General features: G+C 38.1%; 1 protein-coding gene across 1 annotated transcript in view; it reads right to left on the bottom strand.

The window, feature by feature from the left end:
* Positions 1–21,167, bottom strand: part of ANO3 (anoctamin 3) — a 435,784-nt gene extending 414,617 nt beyond the window's left edge. Inside the window, 1 exon segment of the mRNA XM_061140060.1 lies at positions 21,014–21,167. Within this exon segment, the coding sequence (XP_060996043.1) occupies positions 21,014–21,167 (154 nt within the window).
* Between the last annotated feature and the right edge of the window lie 274 nt (positions 21,168–21,441).

The raw sequence follows: 21,441 nt of genomic DNA, 5'->3' as shown, positions 1-21,441 counted from the left end.
GAGAGCCTGATGAACTATGGACGGAGGTTCATGACATTGTACAGGAGATAGGGATCAAGACCATCCCCATGGAAAAGAAATGCTAAAAAGCAAAATGGCTGTCTGAGGAGGCCTTACAAATAGCTGTAAAAAGAAGACAAGTAAAAAGCAAAGGAGAAAAGGAAAGATACTCCCATCTGAATGCAGAGTTCCAAAGAATAGCCAGAAGAGATAAGAAAGCCTTCCTCGGTGATCAATGCAAAGAAATAGAGGACAACAACAGAATGGGAAAGACTAGAGATCTCTTCAATAAAATTAGAGATATCAAGGGAACATTTCACGCAAAGATGGGTTTGGTAAAGAACAGAAATGGTATGGACCTAACAGAAGCAGAAGATATTAAGAAGAGGTGGCAAGAATACACAGAAGACCTGTACAAAAAAGGTCTTCATGACCCAGATAACCACGATGGTGTGATCACTCACCTAGAGCCAGACATCCTGGGATGCGAAGTCAAGTGGGCCTTAGAAAGCATCACTACGAACAAAGCTAGTGGAGGTGATGGAATTCCAGTTGAGCTACTTCAAATCCTGAAAGATGATGCTGTGAAACTGCTGCACTCAATATGCCAGCAAATTTGGAAAACTCAGCAGTGGCTACAGGACTGGAAAAGTCAGTTTTCATTCCAGTCCCTAAGAAAGGCAATGCCAAAGAATGCTCAAACTACTGCACAATTGCACTCATCTCACATGCTAGTAAAGTAATGCTCAAAATTCTCCAAGCCAGGCTTCAGCAATACATGAACCGTAAACTTCCACATGTTCAAGCTGGTTTTAGAAAAGGCAGAGGAACCAGAGATCAAATTGCCAACATCTGCTGGATCATCAAAAAAGCAAGAGAGTTCCAGAAAAACATCCATTTCTGTTTTATTGACTACACCAAAGCCTTCGACTGTGCTGATCACAATAAACTGTGGAAAGTTCTGAAAGAGATGGGCATACCAGACCACCTGACCAGCCTCTTGAGAAACCTGTATGCAGATCAGGAAGCAACAGTTAGAACTGGACATGGAACAACAGATTGGTTCCAAATAGGAAAAGGAGTATGCCAAGGCTGTATATTGTCACCCTGCTTATTTAACTTATATGCAGAGTACATCATGAGAAACGCTGGGCTGGAAGAAGCACAAGCTGGAATCAAGACTGCCGGGAGAAATATCAATAACCTCAGATATGCAGATGACACCACCCTTGTGGCAGAAAGTGAAGAGGAACTAAAAAGCCTCTTGATGAAAGTGAAAGAGGAGAGTGAAAAAGTTGGCTTAAAGCTCAACATTCAGAAAACTAAGATCATGGCATCTGGTCCCATCACTTCATGGGAAATAGATGGGGAGACAGTGGAAACAGTGTCAGACTTCATTTTTGGGGGCTCCAAAATCACTGCAGATGGTGATTGCAGCCATGAAATTAAAAGACACTCCTTGGAAGGAAAGTGATGATCAACCTAGATAGCATATTAGAAAGCAGACACATTACTTTGCCAACAAATGTCCGTCTGGTCAAGGCTATGGTCTTTCCAGTGGTCATGTACGGATGTGAGAGTTGGACTGTGAAGAAAGTTGAGCGCCGAAAAATTGATGCTTTTGAACTGTGGTGTTGGAGAAGACTCTTGAGAGTCCCTTGGACTGCAAGGAGATCCAACCAGTCCATCCTAAAGGAGATCAGTCCTGGGTGTTCATTGGAAGGACTGATGCTGAAGTTGAAACTCCAATACTTTGGCCACCTCATGCGAAGAACTGACTCATTGGAAAAGACCCTGATGCTGGGAGGGATTGGGGGCAGAAAGAGAAGGGGACGACAGAGGATGAGATAGTTGGATGGCATCACTGACTCGATGGACATGGGTTTGAGTAAACTCCGGGAGTTGGTGATGGACAGGGAGGCCTGGCATGCTTCGATGCATGGGGTCGCAAAGAGTCGGACACGACTGAGCGACTGAACTGAACTGATTCTTAACTAAAGCTCAGGGAAGCCCAGATACTTAATAGTTATAGGCTAACTGCTAAGCATTGTGATAAATGCTTTTTTGGTATTATTTCACTTAGTATTCTTAACTACTCTGTGAAACAGAGATGTTTTTTATGGGCTTCAGCTTCCCTGGTGGCTCAGCTGGTTAAGAATCCGCCTGCAATGCGGGAGATCTGGTTTCAACCCCTGGGTTGGGAAGATCCCCTGGAGAAGGGAACAGCTACTCACTCTAGTACCCTGGCCTGGAGAATTCCATGGACTGTACAGTCCATGGAGACACAAAGAGTTGGACACAACTGACCAACTTTCACTCTCATTCTTAACTATTCTGTGAAGTAGAGATTTTTTTTTACACCCTTATATGAGGAAACAGAAACACACAGAGATTCATTGAAATTTTCTTAAGTCACATAACTAAGAAATATCAGCGCAACCTCTGGACTCTAGCTTGATTCTAGGGTCTAAAGTGACTCCCTCTCTATTGCTTTATATGAGGAATAACAATTTTACTTTATATAGGGTACCAGATTATCTGCTAAATCCCATTTCTAGGTAGTCAACTCTCATATCAGAAGTTGTTGTTCAGTTTAGTACAGTTCAAAAAATTACAAAAATAAATGCTAGCAACTTTTGGATTCACTTACAAGAAATAGAAAATAAAACTATTAAATCTAAGATTATCATTATGATTTGTATTTTCTATTCACAAACTGAAGCAAGAACTTTCTGCACAGAATTTTCAGATAACATGAACAAGTATATTTGAGTTTTGTGAACTCAAATTACAAACCAAGAAAAAGCACAGATCAAGCAAAAGCAAAGTACAAAGCACAAAGAAAAGCAAAAAACAAGCAAAAAGTTCAAATTTCAGAATGTGTAAGATACAAATATGGGAAACAAGAGAGTAGAGTTCATTGGTCATCTAAGAACAGACAAAATGCCACTATCAATAATAGCATCCACCACAGCTGACTCAAGGGATAAGTAATGGTTTCTCCAATGCCCTTGGTTTAGATGAAAAGTACCCCTAAGTCAGGCAGCACTATGAGTTTTGAAAAGACACAAGAGTAGGGGTGAAAACATAGCCACAGGAACATGGGAGATCAGAAGCCAATGATGAGTTTCTCCAGCATGCAAATTTATATTAAGCAATAAATATTCCAAATTTATGATGACTTGCAGGACTTTATAGACCCTCAAACAAAGACCCTTATTATTTTTTAACCAAATGATTATGAAAAAAATCAAAGTATCTTTGAAAAGAGTTCCAAGTCCCTTGTTTTTCAAATGAGGAAACAAGTTCAAAGTGGCCTTCTCTTGATGAATCTGTGCATTGCCTACACTCAGGCAATGGGTCCTGTGTGGGGTTCATTCCACCCCAGTGCAAGGGGTTTGGCAGTGATTTAATCAGAAACCAATTAGGGCACAGTTTTGGGTTGGAAAGGTAGCACTGTATACTTTTCCTGTTTACTAAGTGATTTTCTGTGTAGTGCCAGAGTTGGAGGAGAAGTGAAATTTTGGGCATATCAGCAAAAGTAGCATGTGTTTGGAGTTGACAGCAGCTATGTCTCACTTTTCATGCTTAAACATCAGTACTTTCTATGATTTTTTTTCCTGAAAACTTAGCTTAGAGCCTGTTTATCAACTTGATTCAATGATTCTGTGAGATATAAAATATCTTCCTAACAAATCTCTGTGTTTCAACAGACCCTGATACATAAAAATATTCTCTCTCCCTTGTATAATTATCTTCCTGTTGATTTCCATACTTTTGCTATTGTTACAATTTTTAATACATGACCCTTTCTCTTCTCTCTTATTGTTAGCTTTTTGATGCCCACAAACATTTTGATGCCTACAGCCATCAATATTTACCCTTTCTTTCCTTTCTGCTAACTCCAACCTTTAAATAGATGGGGCACCTGTTTGTTGGGTGCCCCTTTGTCTTCCCTGAATTATCCTCTTTCTTGAAAGGTTGTAAAATGATTTCTTCTTCTGAGAAAGTAAAACATAATGAAGCTCATAAAAGTGCCAGTTGCAGTTTTACCTGGATATGGTAAACGGCCATTGATGTGTGCATACTGGCTATTTCTATATATGGAAGAGTTTTGTTGGAAATAAGGTTAGGTATTTGGAGGGCTGGGGAGAACAATGACTGCAAAAACAGTGCTAAAGATGACTATCCTCAACATCTTGAACAAGTGTCTTGAGCATCTAATGTTTTCATGTGGGCCTCTGTGCTAGGGCCCCAGCATGAAGATGCGATCGGAATAGAGGGTTGTGGAAATGCTGTGAGAGTCAAATGGAGACGAAAATTCTCAAATATTAAGAAACCTATATTTAGCCAAGGACTCTGGCACAATTTGGCTCCCTCTATGTCTATTTTCATGTAATCTCTTTCTCCTTTTTCTTAAGTATATGAAAACAATTATACTCCTGATATGCATTCATATGTAACTCCTTTTTATCACTGTGAAAGTAATACATGATTGATCAAGGAAGTTTGGAAAGCATACAACAAGAAAAGGTAAATTTTATTGGGATTCTAACCCTCAGGACTAACAGATTTTACTATTTTGGTATGTTTTCTTATATTTTTTGCTCAAATCTCATGTAATTATAAATATCTACACAAAACTTGTATAAAACATCTGCATATAATTTTATCACCTCATTTAACATTATGCCTTGAGCATTTTCCATTGCCAACAGCTTTTTCTTCATTACTTATGAGTCTCTAACATTCCTTCTTGGGAGATACGTTATAGTTTATTTGTTTAATGAATTCAACACTGTTGGACTCTTAGTTCTCATTATCTCTATTAAAAGCAACACTGCAATGAGCATTTTTGCTCCATTATTTCTGTCTATGTCCCTGATTTTATCTGAAACAAATTCTTAGAAGTTGCATTTCTGAATCAAAGCTATATGTGATTTGAAATCCATCTGAAAAATAATGTCAAATTTCTTTCCAGAATAGTTTACTCCTGGACCTCTATCCTCCTGCTTATATCTCTAAAAACAGTGATTTTCAATTTTGTTTCTACCTTTACACATGCAAATACACCCATATATGCAGACTTAATTAATTCACAGTGCACATCTGTACCCTACTACTTTGTCTCCTGCTTTTTTTGAAAAAAAAAAAAAAAAAAAAGAGCATTGGAGTTAAAGTGAGATTGATTAACTGTAAGAAAATCTTGAATCTATTATAAAGAGATAATACTTGCAAGCTGCAGTTCCTAAGTATATTTTCTGTAATTGGTCATCAATTATTAGGTAGCATGTGTGACTCTATACCTCAGATATGAACACACCCATTACTTTAGAGAGAGCTTCCTGTCAGTTGCTTTCCAGAAAGAGCTTTATGAATAAAGATTAAGGCTATGTATCATTATGTCAACCTGAGAACATTATCATAAACATTTCACTACAAGTCTTAATTTTAAAAAATAAAATAAAATGCTGGGTAAGCCAAGGAACTGAGACTTATTCCAAAAAATTGAAGCAAATTTTTTTTCATCTGGTATCAGGAAGACAAGACACCAGAAATCATTTGAGGAGAGATATCTATATATCAGCAACTATCTTTATCTCTATTCATTTTAGTGAATTCCACCAATTATTATGCACTAATAATTGCACTAATAATAAATGCACTAATAATGCATAAGCACTCCCTGTATGTTATCAGAAAGGCCACTTTTTAAAAAAAAAAAAACTTTTATTTTGTACTGGGATATAGCCAATTAACAAACGTTGTGTGAGAGTTTCAGTGAACAGCGAAAGGACTCAGCCATGCACACGCATGTATCCGTTCCCCCTCAAACCCTCTCCCATCCGGACTGCCACATAACACTGAACAGAGTTCCCTGTGCTGCATACTAGGCACTTACTGATTATCCATTTTAAATACAGCAGTGTGTACATGCCCACCCCAGGGTCCCGAAATATCCCTTCCCCCATCCTCCCCCGCCCCAACCCCTGGCAACCATAAGCTCTTTTTCACCTTCAAACTCTGTGAGCCTCCTTCTGTTTTGTAAATAAGTGAATCCTTTTGTGAATTAAGGCAGACAGAGAAGGGGAAATATCATGTCATCCCTTATATGTGGAAAAGAAAGGCCACTTTTTAAATCATTATTTTGAATTATAATAGATGTATTCAATTCCTAGTAGAATATTTCCAGCAAGCATTTAACAAAATGATGGTTGTTGGGGTTATTTCATTTTACAACATCACATTAGCATTAACTTTTCATTTTACCAGGGAAGCCAAAGTACACATATTATATGAACCTAGATTGCTCTTCTTGAGACAGAATGAGCTGAAGGTCCCTAAGCAGAGCCATTAGGAGATCAGAATTATATTAAAACATTACACAAAGGAAGTGAAGATTTCTATCAGTTGGCACATCTTTGTAAAGTCATATTAGGAATAAGTAATGCAGGTCCTTCTTTTCACAGAGCTCTTTGTTGGTCCCTCTTGAGAGAAGAGAAATACAACATGTCTCTTATCTTGTAGAAGTTTATTCTCTATTTGACAAAACTACATTGAAAGCTACACCCATCTAAATGCAAGATTAAATGCAAAAAGTAAACACTTTACATTGAAATCAGTGCCATAGAAATGGGTATAATGAACCTCCAACATAGAGAAAATGAAATATTTTATATAAAAGATGAGAAGAAGGACTTTTTAGAAGGATGTGAATCTGAATTTATCTAAGAGTGATGTGTAGGTGTAAGAAAATTAGGAAGACACTTTGGCAAGTATATAAATGGATCAACAGCCATGAAACAAAAGTTGCTGACAAAAGAGTTCTAGTTGATTGCAAATCGTTATGATCAGAAATTATCTGGGAAAAAATGCCATAACATAGTGATCACCGAAAGGGGCCTTTGCCAATAGATCTCTCTTTGCCATTGACAAAAACATTGGTTCTCAACCTTTGGCGTATAGAGTTGTAATATGAGAAGGTTCTAAAATCTAGATTTCTGTATTATAACCACAGAGTGTACATGTAATGGGTCTGGGATGGGATCCAAGAATATTCGCGTATTACGAGATTCTAATGCAAGTGCTCTGTGGGCTACACTTTGGCTTTAAGAACTACCTCTCTAAAAGCACTGTCCTCCCAGTTCATAGGTTCCTGCCCTGAATAACACTGGCAGGATGAGACAGTAACCTGTTTCAATCAAACATATGGATTTTTTCATAACCAGATTTAGAGAGCACAATTTAGAGCAGACATCGGGCCTTCCAAGTACATTTCTCACAGAGACTGGCAGAGAGTTGGACACAGAGCAGACATTTAATAAAAATGAACAGTTGGTGATGGGGGTATAACTATAATTAGTCATGTGGCAGCTGGTCATAGTTCTAAGCATCTCAAAAAAGTTAGTACCTCTAATTACTTCTAACTGAACAAAACTCTTTTTGTAGAGTGGCCTGTCTTCTACTTTTTGATCAGAGATAGTCTTCTGGGCTGACATTAGTTGTATGCTCATGCTCATACCCCAAGGTTAGAGAACAAAGAGTCTGTTCTTTGGATTCCCCTGAATATCCTTAGTAGTCATGCTCTTAATTTTTTGAGACAAAAAATAATCATTGAAAAGCCCATTTGATAAAAGCCCAAACCACCCATGATGATAAAAAGATTGTTTTTATGCTTAGCACAACTAGAATTTCAGCAGAGTGGTCAGTCATTTCTGAGTTCCAGAACATTTCTGAAAAAATAACAGCAAAATTCTCTAAAAACCACAGTGACTGAATGTGTATGTACATGTGTGCCTGTGTGTGTGATTATGTGGTTTGATGGGGATACTGTGTAATATTTATCATGGGTTTATGTTTACTCCTCTGATTACTACTGAATGGTGCAATGCTCTTGAAAATACAGCATTTGTTTGAGATCATATGAGACCTTAAAATCTGCTTTCTAAGGAAAGCACAACAATTAATTGTTTTATGACTCAGTTATACTTCAGTAGAGTGGATTTATTTTCACTTGGTATCAGGGAGACATGATACTAAGAAATCTTTGAGGGAAGATAACTACTTTAGTGTGAAATTCAATAGATGAGAAATCATGAGACCCAGCTTCTCATTTTCATCTTTGGTATTAAGTATCAATATGACTGAATAAATCACTTCAAATTAATCCTCAGCTACAAACAAAAGAAAGCAGAAAGGATGTTTGTTTGCTTCAAAATGTTACTGTAAATGCACACTACACCAGGCAGCACCTTGCTAAGATATCTGAATTTTTTAAAAATAAAAATTTAGAGAAGGAAGCAAGTCTCTTATGGAAATAACTCAAAGGCAATTTTTTAAAGTATAGCAATCATGTCAGCTTCTAGTATTTAATGATAGTTGGCCAAAAGTTAGGATTAGTTTACCAGAAATCATTAGAATTGAATAAGCTTCCTAATTTAGACAGGAAAAATGATTTAAAATGATTAATACTATTAAAAGATTCTGTGCTTCACCAAATATATAGAACACATTTGAAATGAACATACTAATTATTTAAAACCAGCATGTTAACAGTTAATTTCTGTAGGCCAAGTAGTCATTCCTAGCTTAACAAATTACTTGTCTTATTTTTTCTTGCAAAGATACCAGCTCAACCATTCTTAATTGAAAAACTATATTTGAAATATGATAGGTGTTTACAATACTATTGAATCTCTCCGTTCTTCTGAACAGTACTGGAAGAATAAAATGAGATTGGAAGTGTCTGGAAAGCAATTAACATAGTAAATACTGTTGTTTTTCATACTTTTCATTATAATCATAGCAGCAACAGTGGTACTTATACTTGTAGTAGCATAGTGGCAATAACATGTGGAATTGGAAAAAGCCTGGATTTAAGTCCTTGGTTTGCCACTTACTAAACTTTCACTGTTAGATATGCACTTTCTTTATTTGTAAAATGGTTATAATAAAATGATTTCATCTACAGAGTAGTTGTAAAATTCAAATGTAAAAGAGCTCTGAAAATTATGAAGTTCATTACATATGCTGACACTCACTGTTATAACTTACATATAAATATACACTTTATCTTTGCCTATTTTTATATTACTGGCTTTACCAGGCTTAATGATGTGTATTGGAAATGTTCTAAATCTGTTTTTATTAAGCTTTTTTATAATTATCAGTGGCCTTCAAGATCAACTAATCTATTCTAAATATTGTATAGATTAGGAAAAGCATCCAGAAGTGATGCTAAAACCTTGTCTAAGGTGGCATACTTTGAGGTGACTTAGTGGGACCCTATCCTGATTTTTTATTAGAGTTCCTATTATTTCATTAGTTACATAATGTATTCTTTAAATCTTCAAAGCAAATCTTGAAGGATGTTGGAAATGTTCTATGTAAAAGTGTTTTGGGTCTAATAAACATGCACAGTCTAGATTAAATAAAATTAACAAACTTCTTCAAAGTTGAATCACATACATTTTTGAATATATTAGACTGCATTGTATGAAACTCTAGAAAAAAGTTTTACTATCTATCATGGCCAAAATCTTTCAACCATTGAAATGTATTTTATGCTATTGGCCTTTAAGTGAATTATAGATCACATTGATCAAAATGTTACTTTATCACACTGGAAGTTACATGACTACCAGTGGGACATACCTGGTTTTGGTAAGGAATAATAGATGAACAAAATGATCTTCAACTCTTCAGAATTAGCACTGTATACTTACCACCACTGTAAGTATTTGTATCAGTACTTATGTGAATTATATAAGCATTGTTTCAATATGCAGCCCATTGGTCCAAATGGATGTTTACTGGTTTGCTTTCACATAATTGGGATAACTGACACAACTTTTTTTCAATAATATACGATTTTGGGGTACTCTTTTGCCCCCTTCTGATGCCTATGTCAGAAGCTTTCTCTATCTCTTTTATACATTAATAAAACTTTATTACACAAAAGCTCTGAGCGATCCAGCCTCGTCTCTGGCCCTGGATTGAATTCATCTCCTCCGGAGGCCAAGAATCCCGCGTCTCATCGTTCAGTAACAAACTTTCATCTTGGGGCCTCGTCCGGGATCCTTCAGGACAAGATGGGAGCTAACAATTCCAGCCTCACTCCTTTGAACTGTATCCTGAAAAACTGGGATAGATTTGATCCCCAGGGCTTAAAGAAGACACACCTGGTCTTCCTATGTGATACTGCATGGCCGCGGTTCCCACTGGAGGATGGCGAACGGTGGCCAGTTGGAGGGTCTCTTAAGTATAATACTGTTTTACAATTAGACCGGTTCTGTAAAAAGCAAGGGAAATGGGTAGAAGTAGCGTATGTGTTGCCCTTTTTCTCTCTGCGAAATATGCCAGACTTATGTCCTAAGGGTGTAGATTTGGGTGTGAAACCTTCCGCTCCCCCCTGTCCCCTTACTTTACCCCCGTATCCGGGACTCCAAGCTGAGGTTCAAACTACTCTGGTTTCAGTAGAAACTCAGACCATCGAAGTAAGAGATGAGAGGGAGGACAGGAGGCAAAGAGATAAAAGCAGGTTTCTCCAATCTATCCCTGGGATATGCGCAGAGCAGGCAGAGAGACTGAGGGACAGCCACTCATGCTGTTGCCTCTTCATGAAGTACCCACCGGGAGAAATTATCAGTCTATGAGAGTTAATAAGCCTTTTTCTTATCAAGAGATACAAAGAATCAAGGAGGATCTGGGAGACTATTTAGAGGACCCAGAAAAATATATTAGAGCTTTTAAAGGTGTTATGACCTCACTTGGAAAGATGTGATGTATATCTTGGGACAAACGTTGACTCCTGACTCAAAGGCTCGAGTTTTGGGAAAAGCGGTTGCTTATGGAGATGAATGGCTTGGTAATGAATCAGTGGGAAAGAGGGAGGACGAGATAACTGCCCTCTCCACTGGGAGTCAGGCGGTCCCAGCTACAGAACCAGACTGGGACTATAACACTGCTAAAGGAAGATGGGATCAGAGTCATTTTGTCAGATGTATTCTTGAAGGACTCAGGCAGGCGCGTTCTAAGCCTTTAAACTATGGCAAACTGGCAGACATACAACAAGAAGAGAAGGAAGCTCCTGGTAAATTCCTAGACAGACTGAGAGAAGCCCTTCGCAGATCCACTGAGATTGATCCCGAAAGTGAAGAGGGAAAAGTGATCTTAAAAGATAGATTTCTCACTCAGTTGGCTCCAGATATTCGCCATAAGTTATCAAAACGGGCGTATGGACCAAATCAGTCTTTAGATAATCTGTTACAACTGGCTCAGTCTATTATGGAAGGGAATATGAGGAAAAGAAAGAAAGGCAGAGAAAGACGAAGGAAAAGGCGGAAGCCCTTGCAATGGCTATGAAAACCGTTCTTAAACAGCCTAAGAAAAATGCCCAGAGGGACCCAGGTGAAAAGGGATGGGCTTGCTATTGCTGTGGAAAGGAGGGGCATCTCAAGCGGGATTGCCCTCAGGCATCTAAGCCGCCCCCGGCTCCATGTCCAGTCTGCAAGGGACCACACTGGAGGAGAGACTGCCCCCAGAGGCGTAGGTCTCAGGGGTCTGACTCTCAAGACCATCAGGACTGAAAGTGCCCGGGGGTCCCCACACAAGCTCCCGTCCTAATTACACCTGAGGAGCCCCGGGTATTGATAATGGTGGGAGGCCAATCCGTCAATTTCCTTTTAGATACTGGGGCAACTTATTCCATGCTTACTGAAGCCCCTGGCCCACTTTCTTCCTGATCCGCTTCCGTAATGGGACTGTCTGGACGAGCCAAAAGATGGGCCTGATAATCTATGTGAGCCTACTTCTGCTGACTCCAGAAATCCTGAGTCTGCCGTTTGATCCTCAAGACAATGCCTTCCTGTCCTGGGCTCACTCCTATGCTGCATTCCACAATTGGTCTAACTGCTGGGTCTGCGGAGCACTCCCCTCTTCATCAGCGGAAGGCTTCCTGTGGTGGACATCTCCAGTTCAAGGAAAAGACTTTCTCCAAGTCTGCAAATACCTTCAACAATCGCATGTGATGCCTCTTCTTAAACTAATGACATCTAACAACCTTAAGATGGACTGATGTAACTATGGACATAATGTGACTTTTCATTTTGATTTTAACTTGGTTTAATGACTATTTTGCCTTACATCTGTAAAAAAAAAAAAAAAAAAAAAAAAAAAAAATAATATACGATTTTATGTTAAGAGGTTATTATCTAATTGTACTGAGGTACTTAAATTCTAAAGGAATGCCGTGTCTGCATCATATAGCAACAGGTTAATTTGAAACTAGAAAAACAGTTCGTGAAAAATATAAATAGTAAGAGGCCCTGGGGAGCTGGCAAAAAAGCAAACATTCAGAAGCATCAAGGATATAGAAAACAGATGTAAAGACAGAGCAGCAAGTCAATCTAATTGAGAACTAGACATCCACACAGGCAGACACTATAGACAAGGGAAGAAGACATCCTTTAAAATTGCATCCAGGTTTGCTACAGTCTGCAGTAGTCATGTCTTCTTTCTGCTATATTACAATAACTACAACATAAACAAATGATCTGCTTCCTAAATTGCAGGTCTCTAACTATCAAGTAGAGCCAATCACCAAAAAGTCAAAATAATCAAAGACACAATTAGGTTTAAGGAAGTTTTTATAACCTATAGATGCATAACAGATTGTTACAGAAAATTAAAGATGTGTAGATTTTACAAACATCTAAAATTAGTGGAAACCACTCTTTGCACTTATGTACATAAAATTTGTTCCTTATTGTTCATGTTGGCACATATGTCAAATGTGAACCACTGTTCTCACAGCAGAAAATGATCCATTACTTCACTACACATTTCTTAAGGTGTAGGAAATATCTGTTGATTGACTAGTAGTGTGATATGGAAATAATATTACCTAACTCTCCATAGGGCTGAACATGAGAAATTAAATATGTAAATACATACATTTGTGTGTGTATAGTGGAGTAGTGCAGTGTTAGCTGCTCAGTCATGTCTGACTCTTTGCAACCCCATGGACTGTGACCCGCCAGGCTTCTCTGTCTGTGGGGATTCTCCGGGCAAGAATACTGGAGTGGATTGCCATTCCCTTCTCCAGAGTGTGTGTGTGTGTGTGTGTCTGTGTGTGTGTGTCTGTGTGTGTGTGTTACATTCAGTTCAGTTCAGTTCAGTCTCTCAGTCATGTCAGACATTAGTATGTTATATATAAACATTATATGTTTTATATATACATATAAACATTATAGGTATAAAAGGAAGCACTGCTTGAATATATAGGAAATGATATATCTGTGCTTGTCATTAACACCACAGTAAGTATGATAACCAAGATGACCATAATGATGAAATGCTCACTGGCTCACAAATCATTTAAAGTGCATTCTGGAGTCCAGACAGGAAATTTATACTCATTACTGATTACTATTTAAATCCATTTCTGGAACACAACAAAGCATGTTCCCCATGTGACTTTCTTTAAACTTAATGTCCAACTTGTGTTAAGAAGGAAAAAACACTAGAGACAGAAAACAGATTAAGAACTCTTAAACTTCCCTCTGTCTCTGCCACCTCCCCAACATACACACACACACACACACACACACACACACACAAACAAACACACTCTCTCACTATATGTATATGATTTTTGTCCAATTAAATTACTTCTCTGAAATGTGGATTCTCTTAGTGAACAGAGTTTAAGATAAACTCTACCTAATAGATGACTGGTGAGAACTATTTAAATTCTGTAGGTATGTGTTATCTTCAAGGTATTAAAAAAAAGTGAGAAGTATAAATACTGCTTTTGCAGACAGTGGAATGTATTTCTTTTTAGACAGACCAACAAAATCTTCTTCACCATTACTGGTCGGGGCATACTTGGATTACTGTGATGTTGAATGGTCTGCCTTAGAAACAAACAGAGATCATTCTGTCTTTTTTGAGATTGCATCCAATACTATATTTCAGACTCTTCTGTTGACTATGATGGCTACTCCATTTCTTCTAAAGGATTCTTGCTCACAATAGTAGATAAAATGGTCATCTGAGTTAAATTCACCCATTCCAATCCATTTTAGTTTGCTGATTCCTAAAATGTTGACATTCACTCTTGCCATCTCCTGTTTGACCACTTCTAATTTGCCTTGATTCAAGGACCTAACATCCTAGGTTCCTATGCAATATTGTTCTTTACGGCATCGGACTTTATTTCTATCACCAGTCACATCCGCAACTGGGTGGTGTTTTTGCTTTGGCTCCATCTCTTCATTCTTTCTGTAGTTATTTCTCCACTGATCTCCAGGAGCATATCGGGCACCTACCAACCTGGGGAGTTCATCTTTAAGTGTCATATCTTTTTGCCTTTTCATACTGTTCATGGGATTCTCAAGGCAAGAATACTGAAGTGGTTTGCCATTCCCTTCTCCAGTGGACCACATTTTGTCAGACGTTTACCTTTGACTGTGTGGATCACAACAAACTGTAGAAAATTCTGAAAGAGATGGGAATACCAGGCCACCTGACCTGCCTCTTGAGAAACCTGTAAGCAGGTCAGGAAGCAACAGTTAGAACTGGACATGGAACAACAGATTGGTTCCAAATAGGGAAAGGAGTATGACAAGGCTGTATATTGTCACTCTGCTTATTTACCTTATATGCAAAGTACATCATGAGAAACTCTGGGCTGGATGAAGCATAAACTGGAATCAAGATTGCCGGAAGAAATATCAATAACCTCAGATATGCAAATGACACCACCCTTATGCCAGAAAGCGAAGAAGAACTAAAGAGCCTCTAGATGAAAATGAAAAAGGAGAGTGAAGAAGTTGGCTTAAAATTCAACATTCAGAAAACTAAGATCATGGCATCTGGTCCCATCACTTCATGGCAAATAGATCGGGAAACAGTGGCAAGAGTGACAGACTTTATTTTTTGGGGCTCCAAAATCACTGCAGATGGTGACTGCAGTCATGAAATTAAAAGATGTTTGCTCCTTGGAAGAAAAGTTATGATCATCCTACACAGCATATTAAAAAGCAGAGACATAACTTTGCCAACACAGGTCAATCTAGTCAAAGCTATGGTTTTTCCAGTAGTCATGTACAGATGTGAGAGTTGGGCTATAAAGAAAGCTGAGCACTGAAGAATTGATGCTTTTGAACTGTGGTGTTGGAAAAGACTCTTGAGAGTCCTTTGGATGTGACAAGGAAATCCAACTAGTCAATCCTAACAGAAATCAGTCCTGAGTGTTCATTGGAAGGACTGATGCTGAAGCTGAAACTCCAATTCTTTGGCCACTTGACGTGAAGAACTGATTCATTTGAAAAGACCCTGATGCTGGGAAAGACTGAAGGCAGTAGGAGAAGGGGATGGCAGAGATGGCTGGATGGCAACACCGACTCAATGGACATGAGTTTGAGAAAACTCTGGGACCTGGTGATGGACAGGGAGGCCTGGTGCAGTCCATGGGGGTGCAAAGAGTCAGACACGACTGAGCGACTGAACTGTCTGAACTGACTGAACTGACTGACTGACAAAATCTTCTAGGAACTACCATTCATTTCATACTTTATTTTCCCATGCTACGAGTATGTACATATGCATACTGAAAACACACTGCTCGGCTTCCCTTCTGGCTCAATGGTAAAGTATCCACCTCCCAATGCAATAGACTCAGGTTCAATCCCTGGTCGGGGAAGATTCCACATGCTGTGGAGCAACAAAGCCCATGTGCCACAACTATTGAGCCTGTGCTTTAGAGCCCAGGAACTGCAACTCCTGAGCCCATGTTCCAGAACTATGGAAGCTCGTGTGCCTGGAGCCCATGCTCTGCAAGGAGAAAAGCCACAGTGAGAAACCTGCAACACAACTAGACAGAGTCCTCTTGCCCCAACCAGATCCACACAGCCAAATATAAATAAAGTTACCAAAAAAAAAAAAAAAAAGAAAATGCACACTGTCATACCATTGAGATTAAAAGGACACAGTTCTTCTCTACTTCTATTATCACCTTATTTTTATTTTCATATAGGCAATCTAAGCATTAACTCTCATAAATATTCAATCAATATATATTGAATGAAAGGATACAACTTGACTCCATTAGAAATAGGATAAAAAGATTTATCATACACAACAGATTCTAGAATGCTCAATGCTCCATAAAAATTTCAAATAAAAAACAAATTCCAGGTACTTGTTATTATCAGGCAACAAACTGTATAATAATTTCCACATATTTTGCCTGTTAAAATACATGTATAATTTGATTTCAGTAAATACTACCTATAACATGAAATTCATTAGAAGATAAACTATGCTGTTCTGTGCTTAGTCACATACCACTTTTTTCGAACCCATGGACCACAGCCTGCCAGGCTTCTCTGTCCATGACATTCTCCTGGCAAGAATAGTGGAGTAGGTTGCCAGGCCCTCCTCCAGGGGATCTTCCCAACCCAGGGATTGAACCCAGGTCTGAGCCACCAGGTCTGAGCCACCAGGGAAGCCCAGGAATACTGCAGTGGGTACCCTATGCCTTCTCCAGGGTATCTTCCTGACCCAGGAACCGAACAGGGGTCTCCTGCATTACAGGCAGATTGTTTACCAGCTGACCTACCAGGGAAGCCCAAACTATATGGCACTAATTGGCAATTCACTGAATTATATTTATTGTACATGTATCATTCACAGACACAAAAAACAATTGGGAAATGGCAATTACCTTTAAGAAACATAATCTAATAGGAGCGGAGTCATAAGCACATGTACTTAAAAAAATAATTAGAATGTGAAAATTTTAACACAATGAACATACATGTTGTAGAAGTTTAGCAACAGGAAAAATTCCTTTATACAGAGAGTTAATCATAGGTATTTGGGGATACAACAGTATTTTATTTCAGTGAGATCTTAATAGAGGCAGAAGGAAAGAATCATTGGAAATTATTTTGAAAGAATAATATGCACACTTTTAAAGTGAAAAACATTCTTGTTGGGTATGTGTAGGTTATATGAGGCTGTAAAAGTCTTGGAAAAAAACAGATTTAGATCACACAGCACTAGGTTTATAACTGAGGTCACAAAGAATTACGGAAATTATAAACAAAGGTGAAAATAGGTCAGACTTGTACTTATGAAGGACTATGTGACTGTCTTCTTAAGTTGAAGAAAGTAGTGAATCACTATGCCATTCAGGAATGACCTAAATCAAATCCCTTCTGATGAAACAGTGGAAGTGACAAATAGATTCAAAGGATTAGATCTGATAGAGTGCCTAAAGAACTATAGATGGAGGTTTGTAACACTGTACAGGAGGTGGTGATCAAACCCATCCCCAAGAAAAAGAAATGCAAAAAGGCAAAATGGTTATCTGAGGAGGCCTTACAATTAGCTGAGAAAAGAAGAGAAGCAAAAAGCAAAGGAGAAAAGGAAAGATATACCCATCTGACTGCACAGTTCCAAAGAGTACCAAGGAGAGATAAGAAAGCCTTCCTAAGCTTGCAAAGAAACAGAGGAAAACAACAGAATGGGAAAGACTAGAGATCTCTTCAAGAAAATCAGAGACACCAAGCTAATATTTCCTGCAAAGATGGACAGAAAAAAAAAAAGGACAGAAATGGTACGGACCTAACAGAAGCAGAAGATATTAAGAAGAGGTGGAAATACTACAGAGAAGAACTTTACAAAAAAGATCTTAATGACTCAGATAACCAGGTGGTGTGATCACTCACCTAGAGCCAGACATCCTCGAGTGTGAAGCAAAGTGGGCCTTTAGGAAGCATCATTATGAATAAAGCTAGTGGAGGTGATGGAATTCCAGCTGAGCTATTTAAAATCCTAAAAGATGATGCTGTTAAAAGTGCTGCACTCAATATGCCAGCAAATTTGGAAAATGCAGCAGTGGCCACAGGATTGGAAAAGGTCAGTTTTCATTCCAATCCCAAAGAAAAGAAATGCCAAAGAATGTTCAAACTACCACACAACTGCACTCATTTTACATGCTAGCAGAGTAATGCTCACAATTCTCCAAGCTAGGCTTCAACAGTACGTAAACCGAGAACTTCCAGATGTTCAAGCTGCATTAAGAAAAGGCAGAAGAACCAGAGATCAAACTGCCAACATCTGTTGGATCATATAAAAAAGAAAGAGAATGCCAGAAAAATATCTATTTCTGCTTCATTGACTATGCTAAAGCCTTTGACTGTGTGGATCACAAAAAAAAACATGGAAAATTCTTCAAGAGATGGGAACACCAGACCACCTTATCTGCCTCCTGCGGAACCTGTATGCCGGTCAAGATGCAACAGTTAGAACTGGACATGGAACAACAGACTGGTTCCAAATAGGAAAAGGAGTACATCAAGGCTATATATTGTCACCCTGCTTATTTAACTTATATGCAGAATATATCATAAGAATTGGGCTGGGCTGGAAGAAGCACAAACTGGAATCAAGATTGCTGGGAGAAATATCAATAACCTTAGATATGCAAATGACACCACCCTTATGGTAGAAAGTGAAGAGGAACTAAAGAGCCTCTTGATGAAAGTGAAAGAGGAGAGTGAAAAAGTTGGCTTAAAGCTCAACATTCAGAAAACTAAGATCATGGCATCTGGTCCCATCACTTCATGGCAAATAGATGGTGAACCATGGAAACACTGGCAGTCTTTCTTTTCTTGGGCTCCAAAATAAGTGCAGATGATGACTGCTTGCTCCTTGGAAGAAAAGCTATGACCAACCCAGACAACATATTAAAAAACAGAGATATTACTTTGCCGACAAAGGTCCATATAGTCAAAGCTATGGTTTTTCCAGTAGTCATGCATGAATGTGAGAGTTGGGCCTTAAAGAAGGCTGAGCATCAAAGAACTTATGCTTCTGAAATGTGGTGCTGGAGAAGACTCTTGAGAGTCCCTTGGACAGCAGTGAGAACAATCCAGTCAATCCTAAAGGAAATCAACCCTGAATATTCTTTGGAAGGGCTGATGCTGAAACTGAAGCTCCAATACTTTTGCCACCTGATGAGAAAAGCCAACCCATTAGAAAAGACCCTGATGCTGGGAAAGATCAAAGGCAAGAGGAGAAGGGGACAACAAAGGATGAGATGGTTACATGGCATCACCAGCTCAGTGGAGATGAGTTTGAGTAAGCTCTGGGAGATGGCAAAGGGCAGGGAAGCCTGGCGAGCTGCAGTCCATGTGGTGGCAAAGAGTCAGACATAACTGAGCAACCAAATAACAACAAATGTGCCTGTCAACATGCAAGAAGCTTGTTAAGAGGAAACTGGAGGTGAGATCAGTTCGAGGGGGATCAGCACTAGGGGGAATGAAGAGGGCCAATCTTTCTGTCCTTAGGTATGCAGGCAGGGAATCACATCAAGAACCTTTTATTGCCAGGTACTCTATTGAATACTAGAGCTACAATGGTTGTCAAAGAGGTAGAGAAGACAAATATTATTAATAAACTAATATGCATACAACTGAACACAAACTTTATACCACAATATATGCTAAGCAGTTATTGACTAAAAGGGAAGAAAGAATATAAGGAGGAGGAGGAGTTTTTAGGAAGTTTTGCTAAGTTGTTTCGAATTGGAGGCACTGCCAGGATATCAATGAGGAAGTGTCTTCCAGGCTCTGAGTTTACACTTAAGCTATAGATGTACAGCTCAACTGCATGAAGACAACTGTTCAATCCATTCAAACAGATGTGCTATGACAGAGATGAAATAAGATAAAATTCTTTGCAAAGGAAACGACTGAACTGGCAAATGCTTTGTTTATAAATTTTCTTTTCCTAAGTTTCCTGAATAAAGCTGCATTTACTTATAAAGAACTGATTTTTCCACTTTATGAAATTGTAGGTTCAATGCTCAAGAAGATTCTCAATTTAAGAAAAAAGCAGTAACATGGGGACCTCTTTTCTAACAACGGAAAGAAAATTTACAAAGATTGTTATATCTCCTGACTGTAGAACTGCCTACAGTATAATAAAACAAGTCACAGAAGACAAAGAATCTATGAACAAAAAAAACAGCGATTGGTTGGGAGTCACATAAAGCTTCTTTTTAAACATCTCAAAATAAATAAACGTGCCAAATTCTCTTGGAATAATCCTCTGGTTACAAAATGGAATTTATTATTTCTGCAAATATTTTTCATTGGACAAAGATTAATGTCTAGTAACAACCACAGTGATGAAGGCTTTGCTTAACTTTTACATTCATATTACACTGTCATCTTTATGAGTAAAGATAAAGAACTAAATCATAATGTTTTCCTTTAGAATAACATTTAAGTATTATTATATAGTTTTTTTCTACAAAGAACAATTTATTATTGACATCTCACAGCTGTTCATCCAAATGAAACCCTCAGAAATTTCTGATGAATGCAAACTATTAGTGTCTAGCATTATTTACTCAAAATTGCAGAGCAAGAAGGAAAACTGAGAATCCCAAAGGTATCAAAAAAGAAATTCTTCACATTAAATTCTATTAACACTGTCAGCTCACACAGAATCCAAATAAAACAACAAAACCAAATGGAATACTATCTTGTTCTTAAAGAGAGGCAAAGCATATATTGTTCTTGATATAATTATGTAAAAGGAAACAGAAATAAAAAAGAGGAATGAAAGATGGCAGGACTTTTTTTTTTTTTTTTGCAGTTTATGGATAAATCCCCTGATTTCATCAGTCATCCCAAACAAAACTAAGCCATGATAGACTTGAGTGTTCAGACAAACAAAATCTACTTCACCATTAACATTTTTTTAGTTCATTGAACTTGTTTTCTGACATTTTACTCTATTGGCAAACCCTCTATTCTTTTCTATAAAAGTATTTATATATTTCAGGAAAAAATAACTCAAGAAACTAAAACTGACATCAGTTACACCACTGCAAAGTAAATGACATCAAGATTTACTTTTTACACATCTGGCATTTAAAAAGTACAGATGTAAATTAAGATACTCAAAAATATCAATCTAAAGTTTAGCTTACCAACAGGGACAGAATTGGAGTGCTGAAGTTCCCATTGACTAGAATCACCAGAAAGTTCAGTCAAGCAGGTTAAAGTAAAATCTGATCTGGACGCATGCTCATGTCTGAATCCTTCAGGAGAAAGATTATCCAATTCAAACTTCACAGTTGACATTGCAAAATTCTTATACAGCTATATAAATCAAAGTTTAAACTACTGAATTTTTAAAAATCACAGGAGGGGGAAAATCACTGTTTTATAATCAGCAACAACCCCAGGCTTTCTAGTAATTGTTTTCACTTGGAAATCTAAAAGAGATAAAACATGCAGAGCTGACTTTCTACGAAGTTTTCTGTATTCACTCCCTTCCTAAGCAACTGACGTCAATAGGATGGATGGATTTTAGAGCTGTTTTTCTTGAAGATAATCTTGCTGCCTTTAAATGATA

This window comes from Dama dama, chromosome 1 (genome assembly GCF_033118175.1).
Source record: "Dama dama isolate Ldn47 chromosome 1, ASM3311817v1, whole genome shotgun sequence".
Classification (NCBI taxonomy): domain Eukaryota; kingdom Metazoa; phylum Chordata; class Mammalia; order Artiodactyla; family Cervidae; genus Dama; species Dama dama.
This window is presented reverse-complemented; position numbering and strand designations above follow the sequence as displayed.